Source organism: Perissodus microlepis, chromosome 7 (assembly GCF_051167445.1).
Source record: "Perissodus microlepis isolate ML-2025 ecotype Zambia chromosome 7, ASM5116744v1, whole genome shotgun sequence".
Classification (NCBI taxonomy): Eukaryota; Metazoa; Chordata; class Actinopteri; order Cichliformes; family Cichlidae; genus Perissodus; species Perissodus microlepis.
This window is the reverse complement of record NC_140467.1, coordinates 28,722,091-28,749,266: the sequence shown is the minus strand read 5'-3', so window position 1 is coordinate 28,749,266 and position 27,176 is coordinate 28,722,091. Positions and strand designations below refer to the sequence as shown.

The window sequence follows — 27,176 nt, the reverse complement described above, 5'->3', positions numbered from 1 at the left end:
TGGCAGGCTGACTGCAGTTCCTTTGGCGACGAGCATACACCTCATCAACCCTTCTTTGGTCTGCATGATACGGTGACCGTCCCCTTGCTGCTGACGCTTGAAGTGGAGGGGGCCTCTCACCTGGTGTCATTGGTGGAAGAAAATCTTGAGATTCAGGGCATGAGTCGACTGAAGGTGATGGTGACTGTGCGCTGCGCTCCCTGTCAAGATCTGCGTCATTTAGACTGTGAGTGAGCTCCTCAATCAGGCCATGCTGGCTGTCCTTTGGATGTTGAGACTCATCCCCAAATGGCACCTGTGGAGCACTTTCAGGCTGATGTGGGCTCTTCTGACCTTTGATTGGCACCAGCTTACTAGTGTGGGCAGGTGTGGTTGACGTCCCATCCTCACAAAGTCCAGACCGTGATGTGGCATGCTGTGGAGCTAATACAGGTGAGCTAGAGATCAATTCTGTCAGGCGTTGCACATCTAGTCGGAGTTGATTGTGTTCCTCTTTCATGTGATGAATATATTGGAGAATTTCAGGATGAGTAGAATGCTTGCCCTGATCATCATGTGAGAGTCGGTTCTTAGCGAGGTCGTCCACTTCATAGTTCTGGAGGTATGATGGCAGCTTGCTATGTCTGTGCGGACGGTCAGACTCTCTGTATGGGTATCGGTCTTCCATTCTGAACATATAAGGCTGAAGCAGTTGCTCACCTCCGGCTCGAAGGACCAAATGTTCAGAAGGGTTAAAGAAATCTGAGCTGGCAGCAATCACTTCAGAGTGTCGGGTCAGAACACTTGCAAATGTTCAGATGTGAGAGGAACAAACAGGCAGAGTCCAGGAATAAAGTTGTCATTCTTTGTATTTCCAATTGAGAATGTGCCCGCAGCTGGGCGAGAGAGTGTGTGTGGGTGTGGGTGTGTGTGTGTGTGTGTGTGGTTTCTGCAGACAAAGCATAATGATACAAATCAATTAGGAATCAAATTACATAATAAACATAAAGATACAACTGAGGTGTACTCAAGTACAGTATATAACTAAATAAGCTGACATTATACTTCAGCCTGGTTACATAAACTTAAAGTCAGACATTATGCATTAACACACCGCATACAACTATGCACTGAAGGCAACTTTACATTGGTTTATCATCTGTTACACGGAGCACAGAATCAACAACATGATTAAACGAATCTCTCTGCTAGAAGCTAATTAGCAAACAAATCTGTTATGCTAGCGAACTGCCACTTGTACATAACGTCACTTAAACAGAAGCAGAAACTGCTGGTAAGTCATCAAATACACTCATGGCTGAACACCAACATAACTGAGTGAAGTAAGACATTAATTTACGGTCTTATGAACGCACACACTGTCCGTTGTTCGGCTGCCGTTTGTCTCTGAACTAAAGTTGCGGACATGCACCCCGATGGTGCATTCAGGGGGCATAGGAAATCCCATACACAAACCTAACCCTTTTGTACAAACATGTTTGTGGTTGTTACAGTAAAAAAGAATATAACTTTTTCTACTCTGATTTTATGTTTTTTGTCTGATTTTAGATCAATTGTGTTAATACAGTATGTCAAAATGAAAACATAACTGTAAATTCAGACACATGAGGTTGTGCTGAAAAGAATGATACTAAACAAGGCAAAGTAAATAGTTTTTAAAGATGAAATGTAGAGGAAACATCAAAAGTAGTTAAAAATGGCCAATTATAACCTGGACCCCAGAGGGATAAACGTTTTTGGTTTTTTTTAAGTAATGCAATAGTTACTTTTCAAGTAATTAATTACTTTCAGAATATTATAACTCAGTTACTAACTCAGTTACTTTTTTGAAGAAGTAACTAGTAACTATAATTAATTACTTTTTCAAATTAACTTGCCCAACACTGCTCGTCGGTATCCATAGCCAGTCTTGTCAATGATCTCACTGAGGGGGTTAGGGCCTATGCAGAACAGCAGCGGGGACAGAGCATCTCCTTGGTAGATCCCGCACTTGATGGCAACTTGTGCTATGGGCTTGAGTTTGGCCTCTAGCGTTGTATGCCATGTTGTCATGGTGTGTGGTCGCTTTTCAGAAGCTGGGCTTGGCGCCTTGGTTCTATTGACAAAAACTCTAAATGCTTGGATGATTTCATGCATCATTATTTAAATATGCATAACAACAGAACTCACTCCAAACAATCTAAGCCAGCAAAGAAAATTTAACACATTTTTAATATGTGCAGCAGTAGACAGTTTGTGTCTCACCTGGGCATTTTGTGCTTTACTACTATAATCTTGCCCTTTTGTCCAATAAACATAAAAGTAATGTTTGTCATGTCTGCGCTGGCAGACCGTGAGGAGTGGCGAGAGAGAGGACCCAAATGCAAATATGAGAGACAGAACGGAATCTGAACTAAAAGGGAGCCTTTATTCATGACTGAGAAAAACAAACAAAAAAAGCAACAAAGAGTAAACTGCAGCTGGATAGTGTAGTGGTAAGACTGCACACCTTTGTAGTGGAAGTCGCAATTTAGTAAGGGTCCTGGCTAGACCCCCGTGCTAAAAAACCAAGCCCTGTAAAGGCGCGGCTACGTCTGCAGCCTGTCCGTAGCTCAGACACACGCACTTCACTACATGTTCACTATATGTTGTACTGTGTATGTGACAAATAAAAAATTTGTAAGTTGTTTGTTAATTGTAAACTAACAAAACAAAAACTGGGAAGCAACTAAAAAACAAATTCATAGAAACTAAAGTCCTGAAAACATGAAGCCTGGAACGTGAAAAACCTGGGACTTGGAAATACAGGGGAGATGAGCGACAACAGACAAAGGAAGAAACAGGACTAAATACACAAAGGAAAACGAGGGGATGTGAAACAGGAGGGGAACGCAGCTGGAACTACTCACACTGACACAGTGAGACAGGGAGGAAGCAAAACTGAATACATTAAACACAAGATTTCACACTGTCAAAATAAAACAAAAAACAAGAGACACACACTGAAATGCAGACTTGGCACTGTGACATGGAGGACTGACAGGGAGACACAGAGGGAACGAGAGCCATGACTGGGAGAGAGATGAACAATCCTGTGGACAGAACTTTACATGCATGAGAGACGAGATGGGCTACACATGGAGGCACGAAAAGGGAACAGACTAAAAAAAACAAGAAACTCAGATCCAGAAATACAAATGATTAAACCAGGAAGAACAAGGAATCTATACAATACTAAATGAGGACATCGGAACCCTAGACACACCGGGTCATAGACCCAGAACCATCACAATGTTCTCTCCATTCTACCTTTTTTCTTATTCCTGTGCACAAAAGTCAGCCGATGTTAGTGCGCAGGAAAATTTGACATTTTTCCCCCCATGATGCAGATAATTGAAAAACCTAATACTTGTGACTCAGTAATCTGATTACTGAGTTTAATACAAAAATACAATATTACTTACTGCCTTGTAGAAAAATAAGTAGTAGGTATTATGTACTTTTCCCACCCCTCTGACCACCCCACATTGGGGGGCTCTATTGTGTTATAAGGTTTGGAACGAAACCGTAGGAAATGTAGCAGGTCAGGATAATTGTTGGGGGTGATCATGTACTCCTGCCTCAAACACATCCTATTTGGCACTACGGTGTGGGAAAGTTTCAGGACAGTATATCAGCTCTAGTCATATGCAACAAATTCATGTCTTTTCTCTTTGAAGTTCATGTGCTGAGGAGCTGTCATGCTATCCAAAGTGGCACCTTATCAGCTTTCCTGTAATTTATTTAAATTGTTGACTGTGTGCTTTAGTGTGTGCAATGAAATATTCACTGAGATTGAGACTTTCAGTCAGTCAGTTTAAGAGTGACTGACATGGTCGGCTGGGGGAGCAACATCACAGACCAACAGGGCCTGCACACTGCACACACTGAAGCATCTCAGCTTATGTTGTCTTATTGCTCATCTGAGGTGGTATTTAAATAAGGCCAACTAAAACCAGATGATTTATTTTCTCTTACTTCAGGATACATTATATTCTCATGTATGAAACCTTGGAACTGATGGAGGTTGTACTCTCTTTATCTTAACTGACTGAAACAGTTGCTGACGTGGGTCTGACGTTCTGCAGTGATGTTTTGTCTGAATGGTTCATGTTCAGTCTTGTTCACTGACGTGATGAGATTTCTCGGAAAGAGTTCATGCCGGTAGAAGATGAAAACTTCTCAGGTGCTCTGACATCTTGAAGAGTGACTCCTCTGAGATGCTCAGACTCATGGCTTCTGCAGAGAAATAGGTGAGAATAAACTCATGATATCAAACTAAGTAGGTAGGAGAGAGAGAGAGAGGCTGGAAGGACTCACATTGTAGGATTTCTGCCTGTTAAAGAAGCAGCACAAACTTAATTTGGAACTTAATGCAAAGCTTTGAACGATTGATTAGTTTTCTGCAGATCTGTGTTTATTCCTGATGTATGAAGCACAGCACTGAGTGCAGTTTTTATCGACTGATCAGTGGTTTTAACTGAAGGATGAGCATTTGGTGGCGATGGAGTGACCGTGTGAGGGGATGATGAGACTTTGCTTTGCACATGCTTTGTTTGTTAAATGGGGATTTTTACATCCAGATCTGTTGAGCTTTGTAGATATGAAAAAGTTGGACCAACAGTAATCTGGGATTTGATATTTCTTATTTGCTAATTTGATTAATTATTACTTCTAATTTGCATTAACCTAAGGTAAATTTCAAATGTAAAGATGTTTTAAACATCGTTCTAGTTTCTTCTCTGCTGCTTTTGGCGTGGACACTTTGTGACCACATACTTGTAATGGTTATATCTCCACTCCACCATTTTTGCACATGAACTAATATCAGCTGATTGTAGACGAATGTGCAGGAAAACAAGACATTTATTTTTTGTTGTTGTTGTGTAGATAACTGAAGGCCATTTGTAATGCAAATAATGGCATAATTGTGATTATAATGCAATCAGTGAGTTTAATAGAACATTACATTAATGACAAACAGAAAAAATGTAATGTGATTACAGTAACTTTACACTCAGCAAAAATCAGTAAACGCAGAGTTTCTTCATGTTCTGCATCTCTGCACCTGAACTATGTGTGTGTGCTTTTTGCCAACTACACCAAAGTCTTACATTCAGGACACGTTCAGACAAGAATCACTGCTGTGTGAGAACAAGTTTTCACATCTGTGCATTTAACTTTTCAAAACTGGAGGTATTGGCTTTGTGTTTTTTATTGTATTTTATTCTATGTTAGTCCAGTGCATTTAACACATTCTATCACTGCGATACTTATATCTACTGGACTAAGCTTAAAAATACATAATTGTTATTTCAGATTTATGCACCATGTGGTTTAAAAGCTTTCAGCACAAATTTCTCAGGAATTTATAGATAAAGATAAATTCTTAGCACAAATATCCGTCTGCATTCAGTGAGAAACATTTATTGCTTTCTTAGGGAGACATAAGAAATTCTGTCAGAATGTGATTGATTTGTCATTAAAATACACCCTTTCTTTTAATCATTTATGCTGAATAGAGTTAATACACCTGCACTGAAATTAAAGCTTTACTAAAGTCACAGGACCAATAATATTTCTATTAAAGTTGTTGTCCTCATATGGGTTAAAGTATAGTTGTTGATATGAAGTTCAAGTCTAGTAAAGTAAAAATCTAAGAGGAACAATTTGATGTTAAGCTCCTTTACTTTACTATCTAGGCCTTTATTGTGAAACACTTCCAGGAACATAATGTGAATAAATGTAATCCATGAGGTCGAATAGAGATTATCTCTGGGTGACAACATTTACTTATTTTACCAGAGAAGAAGAGAAAGAGACAAACTTCACATAGAGGAAGATGAATATTAGAAGAAAAAAACCCTCTAAATAACAAAAATGGTAAATGGTAAATGGCCTGTATTTATATAGCGCTTTACTAGTCCCTAAGGACCCCAAAGCGCTTTACATGTCCAGTCATCCACCCATTCACACACACATTCACACACAAAAATGTCTTGAAACTGTGGAGGTTAATGAATTTAAAGGTTCATTAACCTGTACTAATGATGAAGGTCTTTCATCAGGAGGGACACACACACAGTCTCACACTGGCTCTGTTTTCACTGCTTTCACTCATCATACAGATTTTAATTTGTAGACTACAGTTTGGTCTCTTCCAGTTCGTGATGTGTTTGATTCACCTACAGTCACCCTGTAAAAACAACATGTTTCTGCTTGTGTCCGCAGAATCTAACTGACCAGAGTTTGATTCACAATCCAAAGCAAAAGGTCAGAGGTCAAGCTACTCATCAGACTGTCCAGAGGAAAACTAGTCAACAAGTTTTTAGTTTGAAGGAAACTTCACAAAATGTCCTTGGCTCCCAAAAAAAGAGGAAGCAAAGACCTGCCTCCCAGTTTGTCTGACTTCATGGGCAAACGTATTAACGATGCATCTTACATCCAGCAGTTTGACAGCAGAAATCCAACACTGGGAGAAAGTTTAAGAATGTTCCTGAGGATGTCTAAAGATGTAAAAGAAATACAGAAGGCCACAGATGTACAAAGGACAGCAGGAGGACTGGGGGAGCAGGAGGCCGTTCATTCACTGGAGGACTGACTTCAGCTTTTGGATTTTAGCTGCTGTTGCAGGTGGAAGTGCTGTTGTGTAGGAGTTCTAACTACATATTTATAAGTGCTTAATGTGACCAATCAGCTACCAGCTCTCATTGCTGGAATCTTCAGAGTCACTCCTGAAGAGCATAAAAAGGTATGATGTTGCCATCTAAGTCAGCTGAACAGAGTCAAATGAGACAAAGAACAAACTCAGAAATTTTTCCTACAATTAAAGAGAATGAAAATAAAACCCCTTCCTGCTCCTCCACCCTGTGAGCCTGTACTGTTCACACTAACTAAGAAATGAAGTATGTGAATAAAGGATCATCAGACTGTGAACTGGACTGTATGAAGGACAATATGAATGGACTGTATGACGTGTTCCCTTAAAGTCATTTAAAAAGCAAACAGAGGATAGTCATGCTCTGTAGAAATATATTATGAACTAGAGTGGAAACTTTACAGCGACAATGGAAATTTGGAGAAATATGACTGGAAAATAAACCAGGGGAACTCTAATCTCTAATCACATCTCAGTCAGAGGACACATCCGACTGGCCTGAGGACTGCCACTGCTTCCCTTGTACAGCTTCTTGATTCCTCAGAAGGAACATTTCAGAGCACCACATAAAGATATTCAATAATCTGACTCAAGGAGACTGAAAAGTGTTTTCTTATTGGTTGTAATAGCTGTGTTCCACCACAGGGTGCAGCTGTGTATAGTAAAGCACATTTCCACTGTTTTCCTTAAAGTTTCTGTTCCATGTGGTATCATCTCTAGTGATTACCTGTTTCTGTTCATGTTCCTTTTATCTGCCTTAATAAATGGCACGCCCTTGGTTAGAGTACAGCTTTGTCTCCTGTGGTCAGCAGCTGCAGATTGTGGGTTGCAGATAGAGAATAATTTCAGTTCTGGGATTTTATTTAATCTGATTAAACAGACTTTTAGGTGAAATAAATCTTTTTAAATCCTTAAAGCTGGATATAGATGTGTTTTTAAATTTTGTAAAAGTGTTTTATTCTAAGGTTTATTATAATGTTTTAGTTAAAGTTAATAGTTTATTATTAAATTACATAAATTACTGACATCTGCGAAGCTGAGCTACATACTTAGCTTTTGGCTTTCAGAGATGGACATAAAAGACTGTAAAGCGTTAAATTTAGGGTTTGTTGGGGGGTTTTTTTATTGAGGAGTCAGAACAGAATATAGAGAAATTGAACAAATCAAGTCCAACGTGAAAGAATCCAAATGTTTCCACTCGGTCTGAGTCATCAGAAATATTTCAAGCAGTCATTCAGAGCATGAACACACATGAAGAATCCAAGGTATCAATCAGGTGAAAGAAGATCAGATTTCAGGACTGGACTTTTCTCTTTTTCCCATATGCTGTTAGTTTGTCAAAAATGTTTGGCCCTGATTTGTTTGCTTCAGCCACTCTCTTTTTCATCTCCTCCAGTTTAATGACTTTCTCTGAGTCTCCTTCACCCTCCTCCTCCTTAATCTTCTCAATCAGGAAGTCCAAGTTATCAAGAGTGGACGCTGAATCAGTTTTCAGAGCGATCTGCTCCAGTCTGACAAGATGCTGGTAGGACTCATCCAGTAACTGTGACTTCTCTGCTGTTAGTTTGTTCATTTCCTCTTCAAGATTTTCAAAAAGACTTTGCTTGTTCTGACCTTTAGTTTTATTCATTTCATATTTGTTTTTCATGTCTTCATTGGTCTTCTTAACGTACCTTTTCTTGGTCTCATAGATCCACTTTTCTTTCACATGAGCTGATACAGGACACTTCCTGGTACATGCAGTGCAGCGGTCATTTTTCATGACCTCACAGCTTCCAGCAGACCAGGCCACTGTGCATCCAGGATGGTGACAGTTCTCCTCACAGACTATACAGCACACAGCTCCTTCATAAAAACCTAAGCCCCACCACCCACCATCAATGGATTTTTTGTCTTTGTAGTACTCTGGAACTTCTACAGTAAACTTTTCATTATTCTCCATCTCCTTTCTATGTAGTTTCAGAGCTTCTTTTGTCTCTGTGATTTCTTTCTGTTTTTCCTCCGTGAACTTGATTCTCTCCTGCAGGTTTTGGATGCATGCTTTCAGTCTGATTTGTGAATTCAACACTTCGACCGTTGTCTTCAGTTTCTGAGGAGGAGTTTTTTCCAGGAAGACTTTGAATTGATTCATTCCCCTCTCTGTCACCCTCCATGCTGTGTCCAAACCAAACTCATTATCCTCTGTTATTGCTGTGTTCAAGCAGTTATTAAACAGCAAGTGAGCAGGCTGGTTCTTCTCATTTATGGCACATTTAATGTTTGCTGCTTGAAGAGCCTCAAGAACATTTTTAGCTGGCATTCCATCTGAGTGTGTGATCAGAGCTACGATGTTTTTCTCCACATCTTTTCCAAACAGAGACATCACTGAATCAAAGATGTACTTCTGTCGGTCACTCACTCGATTCAAAGCTGCCTTCATCACCAGACCCACTGCATGAACTTCATGAACTCCATCCTCTGCTCGAAATAATTCAAATAACCTTGTAATGACGATGTCATCTTTTTCAGTCCCTCTGGTGTCTCCATATCCAGGAGTATCAATGATGGTCAGAGAGTAGGGCAGAGTTTCATCTTCAAAACCAAAGATCTCGTACACGATCACATCTGAAGTCTGACTTTCTGCCTGACTTCTCTTCTCATCCTCTACGATCTGAAACCAGACTTTATCGTCACACTTCACTCCCATGGTGTAGTTGACCATAGAGTTGATCAGAGTAGATTTTCCTGCTCCTGTTTCACCCACAAGTAAGATGGTTTTATTTGCCTTGTTCATGTTTTTTTCACCAACAGTCTTTCTAGTCAGAGAACCGATCTTAGTTTCCTTTGGTCTCAGCTGGTAGACAGCAGGAGGTCCTGAACGGATCTGAACACTTTTGGAGATGATGTCTTTGTATTTCGGGGAGATGTTACTGATCCTAAAAGCAAAAGTAAAACATTACTTATTTCACATTTACACTTTTAATAGATAATATCAGTAACATTTCTATCTGTCCAAGATTATGGAGATTCCATTTTGAGTCTTTGTTTACCACTAAAGTTTAAAACTTAGTATTTTATCTTTTAATGGTTCATAGACATTGTTCTAATCCCTAAAATTAACAGATACCTGGAGTATTTTTTTCCTGGCTTCTAAAGTACAAACTAACAATTTTACCAAGAACGAGGATCTATAAGAGGAGAGCTGCCATGAACAGGTGTGGCTGTTGATTGTACTTAACTACAAGGCTGCGAGTGTGTTGCATCATCAAAGGTTAGTGTAATCAGCATCTGGATGTAGGCAGTTAGAGTTAAATTAGTTTCTGAATCACCTCCAAGGGTAATACTCTTTGTTTGTAACTAGAATCTAACAACTCCTGATGAGTGTCTCTGTCAGGGTTCTTCTGAAAACACAATGATCAAGTTGTTCCGTACGTAGACCCGACTGCTCAGCTGATTTTACATCAGGACTTATCTCACCTACTCCTGCTTGTATCCAGTATAAGAAACAGTCAGAACTAAAACGAGGCTTTTATGATTTCATTGATTTACATTAATGTACTAAGATCATGTTCAATGGACAAAATAATCTCTTTACAAAATGTGTTCAGAGTTTGTTTGAAATTAAAGTTACAGCATGAACTTAGACAAAAAGGTTTTTAAAACAGGAGAATAAATAGTAATAAAGATTTATACTATTAAATGTGACGTGGAATAAAGAATATGTTGTTTACTACATAAATAAATAATAATTTAAAAGTAAGGAAATACATATAAAGCATATCAAGCATATCATTAAATATTGTTTATTTATTTATCCTTAATCACAGTTTTTTGTTTGTTTGTGGTGAAATCTACGCATGAATATCACAAGAAGAAACAAACCTTAAAGAACCTCAGTCTGTTAACTGTCAGAAATATGACTCAGGGATGGACCAAAGTTAATAAAATGCAGGAGTGGAAAGAAGTGGATAATAAAGTCGGCCAGCAGCCTGAGCCTCAGACTGAGGGGAGTGTTTTCTGTTTGCTGATGTTTTCTTTAGTCAGTGTATTTAACCTGCCAGAGCCACTGCAAAGGAGTGATTATGGTCCTAATTAAAAACAGTGTAACACAGTTTTTACTTCTCTCTGAAAACATTGTGACGGTGAATGGGTGCAAGAAATAATATCTATATTATAGCTGGTACTATGCGAGCTCTGAAACTCTTCTGAATGAATCCTGCACTCCACCAGAGCTGCAGAGATCTCTGTTACTCTGACATTAGAGATAAATATACTGCTTAACAGATTTATTAGACCACCAAACAGCATAAGGTTTATGCCACAGCTGCTCTAAATTAAAAGTATTGCTAATTATGTACGAGCTCTTTTATCAAAATGACATTTTTAATGCTAAAATGCATTTGTGTTATTAACTGTTTTACACAGAAGCAGAAAAAATAGTAAAGCATGTTATTATATTTTCATTAAAATGCCAGATTACAGTTATTTAGTTGCAGAACCCTGGAGAACAGATCCTGAAGACAAATAAATTTCAAAGGGGTGGCTGTAGCTCAGGAGGTAGAGTAGGAAGGTGATCGGAAGGTTGGTGGCTTGATCCCTGGCTTTCTCTAGTCTGTATGACAAATATTCTTGGGCATGATATTAACCCCAAGTTGCTCTCCGATGCATCCATCTGATCTGTTTGTGAATTGTAATAAGCACTTAAAAGCATAGAGGACAGTCCTGGTGTGAATGGGTGACTATGGCATTATGTATAGAGCGCTTTGAGTAGTAGAGGGTAGAAAAGCGCTATATAAGAATAATTCCTTTCCTGAACAGAAAAACTTCATTTTAGTGGTTGAATGTTGCACTTGATTAATTTCTGAAATGATAAATTTGTTTGAAATTCCTGTTCAAAATAGTAAAATGCTGAGAACTCACTAAAAAGCAGAGTCCACATTAGAACATTTCATGAAGCTGAACGGCCTTTTTGTTTTTATGACAGCTGGTCTAATGAATTTGCAAAGCACTGCATACCACCTACCTCTGAAAATCAGTGGAATTCAAAATTCACTAGAGCATAAAGAAGGGATAGAAACTGTGTGTGTATAAGAGAGAGGACACCATCATAAACATGAAGCTGGAGTTTTATCTTAACTGTTCGGTGTCATACTTACGTTGCCATGTTGATGAATGAGATCTACACAGTCAGGTCACAGTCGGCTCTCTAGTTTACAAAAACAGATATATACTATTTTTTCTGCTTCTGTGTAAAACAGTTAATAACATAAAGAAGAACAGAATTCACCTGCTTGTTGCATACAATGCTACTACTGCACATTCACCTAATGCAGCGGTCCCCAACCTTTTTTTGCGCCACGGACCGGTTTATGCCTGACAATATTTTCACGGACCGGCCTTTAAGGTGTCGCGGATGAATACAACAAAATAAAACTAGTACCGGTACCGAAAAAAAGAAGATTTATTCATAACACACGTGAAAAGACCCAGGAAAACCGAGTTAACGATAAAAACGATAACAAAATAACGCTGAAAACCGATAAAAACCCTGAAAATCACACATTTCACACCTGAGCCTCAACTCTCGCGGCCCGGTACCAAACGACTCACGGACCGGTACCGGTCCGAGGCCCGGGGGTTGGGGACCGCTGACCTAATGTATATAATATATAATGTTCTTCTTCTCTATACTTGTATAATGTGCATGTGACGAATAAAGAATCTTGAATCTTGAATATATGAACTGAAGTATGCAGATTTTTAAATAGGTTAAAACAGTGGTCCCCAACCCCCGGGCCTCGGACCGGTACTGGTCCGTGAGTCGTTTGGTAGCGGGCCGCGAGAGTTGAGGCTCAGGTGTGAAATGTATGGTTTTCAGGGTTTTTATCGGTTTTCAGCGTTATTTTGTTATCGTTTTTATCGTTAACTCTGTTTTCCTGGGTCTTTTCACGTGTGTTATGAACAAATCTTCTTTTTTTCGGTACCGGTACTCGTTTTATTTTGTTGTATTTATCCGCGACACCTTAAAGGCCGGTCCGTGAAAATATTGTCGGGCATAAACCGGTCCGTGGCGCAAAAAAGGTTGGGGACCGCTGGGTTAAAACATTCGCAAGATTTTAATGGCATGAATCTGCATAACAGAACGATGTACCTGCTGCCTTATTGGTAAATCTGCGCTGTCACATTCATTCAGATGATTGGAATTAAATTAGGAGAATAAATGAAATTAGGCTTTTCTTGTCTTTTTTAATTAAATAATCTCTCTCTTTAATTCATCACTAATTTAATCTCCTGAGACTAACATTTGAAAAGATCTTACCTGTGCTGTTAGTGTCAGGAGGCCCTCTGAGTCTCAGGAAGCAGAAAGAGTAGAGGACTGAGAATTCAACCTTTTTATATGCTCAGAGCCATCCTATTAAAAATGAAAGTGAGTCTAGAAATGTTGTTACACCTAACTAACAGTTGCACAGTTATTGTATTAGAAGTGAAAGAACAGTGGGGAACCCCCACCCACCAAACGTGAACACACACCTAAAAATGTCGTTTTACTAAACTAACAGTTGCACTTTGCAGACAGACGGTTATTTTTCTTTTGCATGTTCATTGTAAATGTTGTCAAATGTTCAGTTTCTTTGCCTTATGTCAGAGCAACAGGGTCTGATTAAAATGATAAGTGAATTCAATTACACTTTTACAAAGCCATTTTAGTCTAACAGCCACTTAGATGAATTGCTGAGGCCACTGTATTAAACATCTGTGTGAATAGCAAAAAATATTATGGTGTTTTATGTTTTCCAGTTAGGTTGCACAGGGCTGTGGTTTAGATCTTCAGTGGATGAGAGCTGCCACTGCTCCTCGTCTATCTCCTGATCAGTTAGTTCCCTTGATATCTTTCCTCTATTAGATTTAACAGGAAATCAGATTATAGACATTGGAGGGATTTTTCACTGTGAAGGCTGCTGGTTGTCTCTGGGTTGGTGACTTGTTAGTGAGAGGTGGTGCTGCAGGAAGTTCTCTGATCCTGGCTTACAGTCAAAGTATTGAGCCCACTCTGTAGCAGTCCTCCATAGCACACAGTGGTGTTTTGTGGAGCTTATCTGTTTAATTAAAAATCTATAGAGAACGACTCATTTCATAGTGTAAACTTTACATGCTTTATCCAACGCACAGTCTTTGCTGAATCACCTGCTAATTTTATTCACAGTGTTCATTTACTGTTTCTTCAGGGATTTGCTAGCTTAGCTTGTAGCCAAGTGACTACCAGCATGGCTTCTCCTCATGTAAGTGAAGTTACCCCCCCCCCCACACACACACACACACGCACACACACACCTTCTTCAAATCCAACAAAAGTGGTGTCACATGTTTGTGCTACGTTTGTGCTGGTTTGTGCTGCAAAAATTGTCATTTGTGCTGCTTCTGTTTCAAAGATATTAATGAAAATGTAAAGGTCAAAAGGTCAACCAGCTCCCCCATATTACCCAAATTTTAAAAACAATTGATGTCAAACATTTGTGCTACGTTTGTTGCCTGTTGGACCTAACTGGTCAACAGAATCTTTAATTCGGGTCCGACTGATATGCACCAACTGGCAGGCTCCTTTGAATTTCTTCAGAAATGTTGTTTTATTAATGATTTTAAAACAGAAGCAGCACAAACGACAATGTTAGCAGCACAAACCAGCACAAACGTAGCACAGTTGATTGACACCAATTCTGTTTGATTTCATTAATGTGTGTGTGTGTGTGTGTGTGGGGGGGGGGGGGGGGGGGGGGGGGGGGGGGCTGACCTTGGATGACCTCTAGAAACTTTTGTTAATATTTTTAAAATGATGAAATGAAATGAAAAATTTTTGCAAATGTTTGACATCAATTTTTTTTCATTTGGTCAATGTGGGGGGCCTGTTTGACCTTTTGACCTTTACATGTTCATTAATATCTTTACAACAGAAACAGCACAAATTACAATTTTTGCAGCACAAACCAGCAAATCCACTTTTGTTGGGTATGAAGAATTTGGGGGGGGTGGGGGCGCAACTTCACTCACATCGTCTTCCACCTGCTCCTCCTGCGCTTTTTTGCTCAGTGTGTCAAATTTTTCATTACTCCTCTGCTTTCTTTAGTAATAACGATATTTGTAATATGTTTAGCCCATTTTTATCTTTGAGGGGAGGCTCAATGACTATCAATTGCATCCTAGGTCATATTGCAGCTTCCCAGGCCCCTGTATTCATTGGACCAAGGCTAACTCTCTTCTGGCTGATTGTCCTGAACAGCTGGGAAACCAGACTGCCTGGGTGACAGTGAGGAGCAACATACCAGACCACCAAAAACAAATCAAAAATAATGAACAAATGCTTCAGACACTGAAGAGAGAGATTTTTTTCCTGTCCCTGTTAGTAAATTAATTTAGTGATGAACAGATTGATTTGCTCTGCCTTACAAAAACCTGGTTAAAGCAGGATGATTGCTAGTTTGAAACTGATAGCCTCCACATGGCATTTAATTATTTAATTAATTATTAGACTTAATAGCTATTGTGGTACCTCCCTGAGGCAGAAGTGTTTCTCTGTGCCACTCTTGAATACCAGCTTTATTCTTTATTTCTTTTGTTAACTGCATTTTTCTACAGTGTGCAAATGCCATGTGTTGCAATGATACAACGGACAGGTACTGTTGGACACCACCAACTCACACAATCTTTTGAATTCCTGGCTTTATGCCACCAGATCTACAATTTTTGGTTCACTCCCACAACTGCCCTCTGCCCCCCAGGAAGGCAAAAAGGTTGTGCTAACTGACCATCACTACCCAGCCTCTTGCTAGCCAACATATGGTTTCTGGAAAACAAACTGGATGAGCTTAGAGTCAGGATTACAACACAGTGCGAAATAAGAGAGTGCTGAACCCTAATTTTCACCAAGACCTGGCTCTCAGACACAGTCTCAGAATGCAGTGTTCAGCCACAGACTCTTTCCATACATCAAGCAGGCCAGACCTCAACCTCCAGTATGGCTACATGGGAGGAGTGTGTTTATTAATAACTTGTGACATGTGGAGTTTTTACTGCTGAAATGCCATCCACCTTGAAATTCTGAACAAACATCACCTATAAAATTGCTAATGCAAAGGACATGTTAGCTAAATGGAGCAAACCTGTTTGGAGTGGAGGCAGGAAGTCAGAGTTTCTGTTAACTCTGCCATTTCAAGGAAATCATATTGTTCAGTAGTGTTATGGTCCCTCCTCTGCCTCTCCTATTTCTGTTTCACTTTCAACATGACAGCTGCAGGCATGTGAAAATGGAGATCTCATTCATCTCATTCATCTCTGCCTTCTTGGTATCACTTTATATCACATAGATACCGTTTCAGGTGAAGATGGCGGTTAAAGGGGTCAAAAATATCAAATAATATTTGTTTCTTTGTAACTGTGTTTGCTCTCCACACCCTTGCCTAAACCTCAACATGCAGATGTAACACACACGTAATAACACTGAGGACACCAGTAAGAGCTTATGTCACACAGTGGAAAATTGTGTTTTTATATTTTGTGAGGGAGAGGGTCAGCAGGTACTTGTATGCCAGCCCAAGGAGACGATAGGCATTAGACAGCATGTTGAACGGCCTGAGTATTTGATAGCAGCACAGTGGGCAATTTTTGCAAGAACCACAGCTTTTGGTCACAGTTTCACTTTCTTCATCCCATTCTTCAGATCTGTCCTTTGCTGTCAGTCAGAACTGAAACGTTTTGCTGAACAGTGGGAAAGGCTTAAGACATCACATGTAGATGACTACAGGACCAGAACAGCAAAGGACAGATCTGAAGAATGGGACGAAGAAAGTGAAACTGTGACCAAAAGCTGTGGTTCTTGCAAAAATTGCCCACTGTGCTGCTATCAAATACTCAGGCCGTTCAACATGCTGTCTAATGCCTATCGTCTCCTTGGGCTGGCATACAAGTACCTGCTGACCCTCTCCCTCACTTAGGTTGCCTGTGAAAGCCTGTCTGCAAACAAGCTGGAGATGTTTATGCTGATGGCCACTGAAAAGGACATTCTCATGTCATTGGACTCTGACATGGTCATTGACAGGGTAGCTGAGAAGAGTGACCTGCTGAGAAAGCTCCTTTTGTAACCTGGTGAGGTGAAATAAAAATGAGCAAAACATTCCTAATTATCTATTGTTAATATTAAATTCAGCTTTATTGTTATTGCCTAAAGTACAGTCAAATGAATACGTTTAGTATCTACCTTCACTTCAAACAAGTCAAGTGCTCGGTAAATGCTTAGAATTTGTCCATCTTAATAGATAGAATAAATATGAGATTGGAGTATTAGGCATTTATAAACATATATTCTTACAGTCTTAATCTGTCATTGTTTCATTTCAGATGCTGTCAGTCATTTAAGGAGGACTGAAGTGTGTTCATTTTAAGTAAGTACTATACGGAATATGATTCAACCATTTTTCTAGAGTAAGCATACCAGTACTGTCATCGTCTGAAAAAAATCTATTAAGTGCAATTCTTTCTCAACCTTCACTGTCTGTCCTTTCACTTCTTAAAGGTTTCCATGTCTTAAGATCTGTTCAGTGTTGCTGCTGTGGAAGTGTTGTAGGTGACCTTTTATTGATGAGTGAATAGTCTTTGGCGATACAATTCAATCACAATCTGTCCTTTATAGATTTTAATATTCATCTAATCTTTGTTCCATTCTGTCCTGTTTGTCAGGGTCTAATCATACATTGTTTGTTTGTTTAAGAGGTTCTCTAGACCATTCAACTTTTTAAGTTCATCAACGTAAGTACTGCTGTATATGATTCCTCTAATTTTGTGGAATAAAGATGCCAGTACTGTGATCATCTGAGCAAGTCCATCAATTGCCATTCACTGTTCTTTGTCCTTTCACTTGTGTCCTGTTTTTCAGGGTAATTTTTTCAGAAGTAAGTACTGTATATGATGCCAGTATTTTCCCATATTTTCTAGATACTGTATTAGTACTGTGTGTAAAATGCCATCAAAAACTCAATTAAGTGTTATTCTTATTCTTCTTTCTCACCTTTCTTTCTCTGTCTCCTTTCATATTTAAAGGTTGCTGTGTTTAAAAAAATATATTGTGCTAACCTGCTGTTTTGTATTGTTTTGGTAAATAAATAGTTTATGAAAATATCAGTAAATCTGTCATTTATTAATTTTAATGTTAATTAATGATCATGTCTCACCTCTAGTGTTCTTGGTCTTAATTTCAGGTTTCTACCATGTGTTGTAGATAGTTCAGGAGGTTAACTCGACCAAGCAGTCTTTTTGTTTCCGCTGTGTACTGTTTAAAATCCAGAATAGGGAGGATGGTGTAGATTTAAGTTTATTAGATTGATACATATATACCAACAAGGCAGTGTACATCAAAGCAGTTGTTTTCATGCAAAGGCTTTATGGCTTTTCCTATAATGCCTGATGGGCCGGTCTCTAGTCAAAATGCCCAGGCCGATTTTTTGTCCCAGTCCTGCCTGGCACTCGGACTGGCGGCCGCCTCGGGTCTCTCCTCCTCTTGCCTCCCCTTCCCTCATCCACCTGCTGGCCTCCACCACTTGCTGATGTTGCTAAATCTGTGGAATCTCCGCCATAGCCACCACCAAACAATTCAGTTATTTTTACACATTTGGCAGCGTCTGCCTGAAGGGCTTGTTTCTTTTTGGCCCTAATTTTTTCTGCACCTCCTTTCCTTTTTTTGTTCTCCATTTTCTTTAGTTCGTCTATAAGATTGCTAAACAAGGGGGAGGGTGCATCCGACCTCCTCGGCTGTAATTGGTCCAGCCCAGAGTCGATCATGACCAATTGGCCAATCCAACACATCCAGCACCAGAGGTGCCAAAGACCAGGTGGGTTGTAATTTGCTGGGCACCCCTCAGGAATTGGGAGATCAAGGAGGAGTCCACCCCGCTAAGTGGTGGGTGACATATATATATGTATATATATAAAATGTATATTATGTATACATATACATATAAAAAAAAATTCCCCGCTCGCCCCTGTGGGCAGTCAATCCTTCAAGCTCGGGTCCTCTACCAGAGGCCTGGGAGCTTGAGGGTCCTGCGCAGTATCTTAGCTGTTCCTAGGGACTGCGCTCTTCTGGACAGAGATCTCTGATGTTGTTCCCAGGATCTGCTGGAGCCACTCGCCTAGCTTGGGAGTCACCGCACCTAGTGCTCCGATTACCACTGGGACCACCGTCACCTTCACCCTCCACATCTTCTTGAGCTCTTCTCTGAGCCCTTGGTATTTCTCGAGCTTCTCGTGTTATTTCTTTCTGATGTTGCTGTCATTCGGAACCACTACATCGATCACTACGGCCGTCTTCTTCTGTTTGTCTACCACCACTATGTCCGGTTGGTTACCCACCACCATTTTGTCCGTCTGTATCTGGAAGTCCCACAGGATCTTAGCTTCGGCAGTGATGGGAATAACGGCGTTACAAGTAACGGCGTTACAAGTAACGGCGTTACTAACGGCGTTACTTTTTTCAGTAACGAGTAATCTAACTAATTACTATTCTTATCGTTACAACGCCGTTACAGTTACTAACAAGAAAATGCGGTCTGTTACTATTTTTCAACAACGCTTGAAGCTCTGTTCAGCTTACTGCATCTTATATCATTTGCACGGAAGTAGCTGACTACGTAAGTAATCTGGACGCTACAGCTTTAAACAGCTGTGCGCTCCCGCGGACGTAATCACAATCACTGTCTGGCACAACACCTGGAGCTAAGGGGGCAAAACAATCGCATGAGTGCTGCTGTTTGACTGAGGAAGAATAAAGTAGTCGTGGTAAGCCAATCACATGACCACTTAAAGACAAAGCAACAAGGTGATATATACCAGTTTTTAAATTGTGTTGATAGGCCACGTAAAACCAGAGTCATGGTAAACAATATATACACGTGTTTTTTCCTGAGTAGTTTCGTCACATTTACTGTCTGAGGACAGCGCAGCAAGCACTCTCTGCTTGTGACCCAAAAAAATAAATAAATAAATAAACAGGTGAAGTTTTAGGAGTGATGGCGAGAGAGAGAGAGAGCAGAAAAAAGAGAGAGAGCGAGTTTTGAGATGTGAGAGATTTGTGATGCTTAGTGTGTTTGGAGTGTGTAGTTAATGTGTCGTCTTGTGTAGTTAGTGTGTAGTGTTGTGGATAGTTTTGTGTTGTGTTTCAGAACAATGAGGCGACTGCTGTCTCCAGGTAGAAACAGCAGTGATACACCTGCTGCTGTCAGACCTGCAGGTATCAGGCTGTGATGTTCTCCTTTATAGTGGACAGAAATAATTTTTTTTTTTGGAGTGGCACAAATAATTTTTGTGGCATCTTACTGAATGCAGAACAGCTGATTGTTATGTAAACAGTTTGAATGGTTATTAAAAAGGGTAAAAGGTAAATGGCTGCAAATAACTTTGTTGTTTACAAAACTTGTGCATAGGATTTTAAAACTGACAATTTATATTTGCATTTAAAGTTATGAAATCTGATTCAATAAACATTGTTCAGAAGAGTTAAAGAAATCTGAGCTGGCAGCAATCACTTCAGAGTGTCGGGTCAGAACACTTGCAAATGTTCAGATGTGAGAGGAACAAACAGGCAGAGTCCAGGAATAAAGTTGTCATTCTTTGTATTTCCAATTGAGAATGTGCCCGCAGCTGGGCGAGAGAGTGTGTGTGTGTGTGGGTGTGTGTGTGTGTGTGTGTGTGTGTGTGGTTTCTGCAGACAAAGCATAATGATACAAATCAATTAGGAATCAAATTACATAATAAACATAAAGATACAACTGAGGTGTACTCAAGTACAGTATATAACTAAATAAGCTGACATTATACTTCAGCCTGGTTACATAAACTTAAAGTCAGACATTATGCATTAACACACCGCATACAACTATGCACTGAAGGCAACTTTACATTGGTTTATCATCTGTTACACGGAGCACAGAATCAACAACATGATTAAACGAATCTCTCTGCTAGAAGCTAATTAGCAAACAAATCTGTTATGCTAGCGAACTGCCACTTGTACATAACGTCACTTAAACAGAAGCAGAAACTGCTGGTAAGTCATCAAATACACTCATGGCTGAACACCAACATAACTGAGTGAAGTAAGACATTAACTTACGGTCTTATGAACGCACACACTGTCCGTTGTTCGGCTGCCGTTTGTCTCTGAACTAAAGTTGCGGACATGCACCCCGATGGTGCATTCAGGGGGCATAGGAAATCCCATACACAAACCTAACCCTTTTGTACAAACATGTTTGTGGTTGTTACAGTAAAAAAGAATATAACTTTTTCTACTCTGATTTTATGTTTTTTGTCTGATTTTAGATCAATTGTGTTAATACAGTATGTCAAAATGAAAACATAACTGTAAATTCAGACACATGAGGTTGTGCTGAAAAGAATGATACTAAACAAGGCAAAGTAAATAGTTTTTAAAGATGAAATGTAGAGGAAACATCAAAAGTAGTTAAAAATGGCCAATTATAACCTGGACCCCAGAGGGATAAACGTTTTTTGTTTTTTTTTTAAGTAATGCAATAGTTACTTTTCAAGTAATTAATTACTTTCAGAATATTATAACTCAGTTACTAACTCAGTTACTTTTCTGAAGAAGTAACTAGTAACTATAATTAATTACTTTTTCAAATTAACTTGCCCAACACTGCTCGTCGGTATCCATAGCCAGTCTTGTCAATGATCTCACTGAGGGGGTTAGGGCCTATGCAGAACAGCAGCGGGGACAGAGCATCTCCTTGGTAGATCCCGCACTTGATGGCAACTTGTGCTATGGGCTTGAGTTTGGCCTCTAGCGTTGTATGCCATGTTGTCATGGTGTGTGGTCGTTTTTCAGAAGCTGGGCTTGGCGCCTTGGTTCTAGTGACAAAAACTCTAAATGCTTGGATGATTTCATGCATCATTATTTAAATATGCATAACAACAGAACTCACTCCAAACAATCTAAGCCAGCAAAGAAAATTTAACACATTTTTAATATGTGCAGCAGTAGACAGTTTGTGTCTCACCTGGGCATTTTGTGCTTTACTACTATAATCTTGCCCTTTTGTCCAATAAACATAAAAGTAATGTTTGTCATGTCTGCGCTGGCAGACCGTGAGGAGTGGCGAGAGAGAGGACCCAAATGCAAATATGAGAGACAGAACGGAATCTGAACTAAAAGGGAGCCTTTATTCATGACTGAGAAAAACAAACAAAAAAAGCAACAAAGAGTAAACTGCAGCTGGATAGTGTAGTGGTAAGACTGCACACCTTTGTAGCGGAAGTCGCAATTTAGTAAGGGTCCTGGCTAGACCCCCGTGCTAAAAAACCAAGCCCTGTAATGGCGCGGCTACGTCTGCAGCCTGTCCGTAGCTCAGACACACGCACTTCACAACATGTTCACTATATGTTGTACTGTGTATGTGACAAATAAAAAATTTGTAAGTTGTTTGTTAATTGTAAACTAACAAAACAAAAACTGGGAAGCAACTAAAAAACAAATTCATAGAAACTAAAGTCCTGAAAACATGAAGCCTGGAACGTGAAAAACCTGGGACTTGGAAATACAGGGGAGATGAGCGACAACAGACAAAGGAAGAAACAGGACTAAATACACAAAGGAAAACGAGGGGATGTGAAACAGGAGGGGAACGCAGCTGGAACTACTCACACTGACACAGTGAGACAGGGAGGAAGCAAAACTGAATACATTAAACACAAGATTTCACACTGTCAAAATAAAACAAAAAACAAGAGACACACACTGAAATGCAGACTTGGCACTGTGACATGGAGGACTGACAGGGAGACACAGAGGGAACGAGAGCCATGACTGGGAGAGAGATGAACAATCCTGTGGACAGAACTTTACATGCATGAGAGACGAGATGGGCTACACATGGAGGCACGAAAAGGGAACAGACTAAAAAAAACAAGAAACTCAGATCCAGAAATACAAATGATTAAACCAGGAAGAACAAGGAATCTATACAATACTAAATGAGGACATCGGAACCCTAGACACACCGGGTCATAGACCCAGAACCATCACAATGTTCTCTCCATTCTACCTTTTTTCTTATTCCTGTGCACAAAAGTCAGCCGATGTTAGTGCGCAGGAAAATTTGACATTTTTCCCCCCATGATGCAGATAATTGAAAAACCTAATACTTGTGACTCAGTAATCTGATTACTGAGTTTAATACAAAAATACAATATTACTTACTGCCTTGTAGAAAAATAAGTAGTAGGTATTATGTACTTTTCCCACCCCTCTGACCACCCCACATTGGGGGGCTCTATTGTGTTATAAGGTTTGGAACGAAACCGTAGGAAATGTAGCAGGTCAGGATAATTGTTGGGGGTGATCATGTACTCCTGCCTCAAACACATCCTATTTGGCACTACGGTGTGGGAAAGTTTCAGGACAGTATATCAGCTCTAGTCATATGCAACAAATTCATGTCTTTTCTCTTTGAAGTTCATGTGCTGAGGAGCTGTCATGCTATCCAAAGTGGCACCTTATCAGCTTTCCTGTAATTTATTTAAATTGTTGACTGTGTGCTTTAGTGTGTGCAATGAAATATTCACTGAGATTGAGACTTTCAGTCAGTCAGTTTAAGAGTGACTGACATGGTCGGCTGGGGGAGCAACATCACAGACCAACAGGGCCTGCACACTGCACACACTGAAGCATCTCAGCTTATGTTGTCTTATTGCTCATCTGAGGTGGTATTTAAATAAGGCCAACTAAAACCAGATGATTTATTTTCTCTTACTTCAGGATACATTATATTCTCATGTATGAAACCTTGGAACTGATGGAGGTTGTACTCTCTTTATCTTAACTGACTGAAACAGTTGCTGACGTGGGTCTGACGTTCTGCAGTGATGTTTTGTCTGAATGGTTCATGTTCAGTCTTGTTCACTGACGTGATGAGATTTCTCGGAAAGAGTTCATGCCGGTAGAAGATGAAAACTTCTCAGGTGCTCTGACATCTTGAAGAGTGACTCCTCTGAGATGCTCAGACTCATGGCTTCTGCAGAGAAATAGGTGAGAATAAACTCATGATATCAAACTAAGTAGGTAGGAGAGAGAGAGAGAGGCTGGAAGGACTCACATTGTAGGATTTCTGCCTGTTAAAGAAGCAGCACAAACTTAATTTGGAACTTAATGCAAAGCTTTGAACGATTGATTAGTTTTCTGCAGATCTGTGTTTATTCCTGATGTATGAAGCACAGCACTGAGTGCAGTTTTTATCGACTGATCAGTGGTTTTAACTGAAGGATGAGCATTTGGTGGCGATGGAGTGACCGTGTGAGGGGATGATGAGACTTTGCTTTGCACATGCTTTGTTTGTTAAATGGGGATTTTTACATCCAGATCTGTTGAGCTTTGTAGATATGAAAAAGTTGGACCAACAGTAATCTGGGATTTGATATTTCTTATTTGCTAATTTGATTAATTATTACTTCTAATTTGCATTAACCTAAGGTAAATTTCAAATGTAAAGATGTTTTAAACATCGTTCTAGTTTCTTCTCTGCTGCTTTTGGCGTGGACACTTTGTGACCACATACTTGTAATGGTTATATCTCCACTCCACCATTTTTGCACATGAACTAATATCAGCTGATTGTAGACGAATGTGCAGGAAAACAAGACATTTATTTTTTGTTGTTGTTGTGTAGATAACTGAAGGCCAGTTGTAATGCAAATAATGGCATAATTGTGATTATAATGCAATCAGTGAGTTTAATAGAACATTACATTAATGACAAACAGAAAAAATGTAATGTGATTACAGTAACTTTACACTCAGCAAAAATCAGTAAACGCAGAGTTTCTTCATGTTCTGCATCTCTGCACCTGAACTATGTGTGTGTGCTTTTTGCCAACTACACCAAAGTCTTACATTCAGGACACGTTCAGACAAGAATCACTGCTGTGTGAGAACAAGTTTTCACATCTGTGCATTTAACTTTTCAAAACTGGAGGTATTGGCTTTGTGTTTTTTATTGTATTTTATTCTATGTTAGTCCAGTGCATTTAACACATTCTATCACTGCGATACTTATATCTACTGGACTAAGCTTAAAAATACATAATTGTTATTTCAGATTTATGCACCATGTGGTTTAAAAGCTTTCAGCACAAATTTCTCAGGAATTTATAGATAAAGATAAATTCTTAGCACAAATATCCGTCTGCATTCAGTGAGAAACATTTATTGCTTTCTTAGGGAGACATAAGAAATTCTGTCAGAATGTGATTGATTTGTCATTAAAATACACCCTTTCTTTTAATCATTTATGCTGAATAGAGTTAATACACCTGCACTGAAATTAAAGCTTTACTAAAGTCACAGGACCAATAATATTTCTATTAAAGTTGTTGTCCTCATATGGGTTAAAGTATAGTTGTTGATATGAAGTTCAAGTCTAGTAAAGTAAAAATCTAAGAGGAACAATTTGATGTTAAGCTCCTTTACTTTACTATCTAGGCCTTTATTGTGAAACACTTCCAGGAACATAATGTGAATAAATGTAATCCATGAGGTCGAATAGAGATTATCTCTGGGTGACAACATTTACTTATTTTACCAGAGAAGAAGAGAAAGAGACAAACTTCACATAGAGGAAGATGAATATTAGAAGAAAAAAACCCTCTAAATAACAAAAATGGTAAATGGTAAATGGCCTGTATTTATATAGCGCTTTACTAGTCCCTAAGGACCCCAAAGCGCTTTACATGTCCAGTCATCCACCCATTCACACACACATTCACACACAAAAATGTCTTGAAACTGTGGAGGTTAATGAATTTAAAGGTTCATTAACCTGTACTAATGATGAAGGTCTTTCATCAGGAGGGACACACACACAGTCTCACACTGGCTCTGTTTTCACTGCTTTCACTCATCATACAGATTTTAATTTGTAGACTACAGTTTGGTCTCTTCCAGTTCGTGATGTGTTTGATTCACCTACAGTCACCCTGTAAAAACAACATGTTTCTGCTTGTGTCCGCAGAATCTAACTGACCAGAGTTTGATTCACAATCCAAAGCAAAAGGTCAGAGGTCAAGCTACTCATCAGACTGTCCAGAGGAAAACTAGTCAACAAGTTTTTAGTTTGAAGGAAACTTCACAAAATGTCCTTGGCTCCCAAAAAAAGAGGAAGCAAAGACCTGCCTCCCAGTTTGTCTGACTTCATGGGCAAACGTATTAACGATGCATCTTACATCCAGCAGTTTGACAGCAGAAATCCAACACTGGGAGAAAGTTTAAGAATGTTCCTGAGGATGTCTAAAGATGTAAAAGAAATACAGAAGGCCACAGATGTACAAAGGACAGCAGGAGGACTGGGGGAGCAGGAGGCCGTTCATTCACTGGAGGACTGACTTCAGCTTTTGGATTTTTGCTACTGTTGTAGGTGGAAGTGCTGTTGTGTAGGAGTTCTAACTACATATTTATAAGTGCTTAATGTGACCAATCAGCTACCAGCTCTCATTGCTGGAATCTTCAGAGTCACTCCTGAAGAGCATAAAAAGGTATGATGTTGCCATCTAAGTCAGCTGAACAGAGTCAAATGAGACAAAGAACAAACTCAGAAATTTTTCCTACAATTAAAGAGAATGAAAATAAAACCCCTTCCTGCTCCTCCACCCTGTGAGCCTGTACTGTTCACACTAACTAAGAAATGAAGTATGTGAATAAAGGATCATCAGACTGTGAACTGGACTGTATGAAGGACAATATGAATGGACTGTATGACGTGTTCCCTTAAAGTCATTTAAAAAGCAAACAGAGGATAGTCATGCTCTGTAGAAATATATTATGAACTAGAGTGGAAACTTTACAGCGACAATGGAAATTTGGAGAAATATGACTGGAAAATAAACCAGGGGAACTCTAATCTCTAATCACATCTCAGTCAGAGGACACATCCGACTGGCCTGAGGACTGCCACTGCTTCCCTTGTACAGCTTCTTGATTCCTCAGAAGGAACATTTCAGAGCACCACATAAAGATATTCAATAATCTGACTCAAGGAGACTGAAAAGTGTTTTCTTATTGGTTGTAATAGCTGTGTTCCACCACAGGGTGCAGCTGTGTATAGTAAAGCACATTTCCACTGTTTTCCTTAAAGTTTCTGTTCCATGTGGTATCATCTCTAGTGATTACCTGTTTCTGTTCATGTTCCTTTTATCTGCCTTAATAAATGGCACGCCCTTGGTTAGAGTACAGCTTTGTCTCCTGTGGTCAGCAGCTGCAGATTGTGGGTTGCAGATAGAGAATAATTTCAGTTCTGGGATTTTATTTAATCTGATTAAACAGATTTTTAGGTGAAATAAATCTTTTTAAATCCTTAAAGCTGGATATAGATGTGTTTTTAAATTTTGTAAAAGTGTTTTATTCTAAGGTTTATTATAATGTCTTAGTTAAAGTTAATAGTTTATTATTAAATTACATAAATTACTGACA

At 39.4% G+C, this 27,176-nt stretch overlaps 1 protein-coding gene across 3 annotated transcripts; it reads right to left on the bottom strand.

Annotated features, from left to right (window-relative positions):
- Nucleotides 1-1,866: 1,866 nt before the first annotated feature.
- Nucleotides 1,867-21,215, bottom strand: LOC146383308 (uncharacterized). 3 transcript variants are annotated; one of them, XM_084936793.1, is made up of 3 exons: nt 12,975-14,397; nt 11,812-11,861; nt 7,635-9,591 (listed from the first exon to the last, which is right to left on the bottom strand). In XM_084936793.1, exons 2-3 carry the CDS (start codon nt 11,817-11,819, stop codon nt 7,971-7,973), a joined length of 1,629 nt encoding a protein of 542 aa, XP_084792919.1. In that variant the 5' UTR covers nt 11,820-11,861; nt 12,975-14,397; the 3' UTR covers nt 7,635-7,970. The 3 variants fall into 3 exon arrangements, 2 of the variants coding, with proteins under 2 accessions (XP_084792919.1, XP_084792918.1); XR_014800910.1 differs by lacking the exons at nt 7,635-9,591; nt 11,812-11,861; nt 12,975-14,397 and adding exons at nt 1,867-4,257; nt 20,811-21,215; XM_084936792.1 differs by lacking the exons at nt 11,812-11,861; nt 12,975-14,397 and adding an exon at nt 20,811-21,215.
- Nucleotides 21,216-27,176: the final 5,961 nt, after the last annotated feature.

What these genes read in the sequence shown, in the direction of transcription:
- LOC146383308 (XM_084936792.1), bottom strand. Translation starts at nt 20,878, where the DNA reads ATGTCCGCAACTTTAGTTCAGAGACAAACGGCAGCCGAACAACGGACA. An exon ending in GTGTGTGCGTTCATAAGACC is followed by an intron (nt 9,592 to 20,810) that starts GTAAGTTAATGT and finishes TTTTGCTTTTAG; the next exon opens with GATCAGTAACATCTCCCCGA.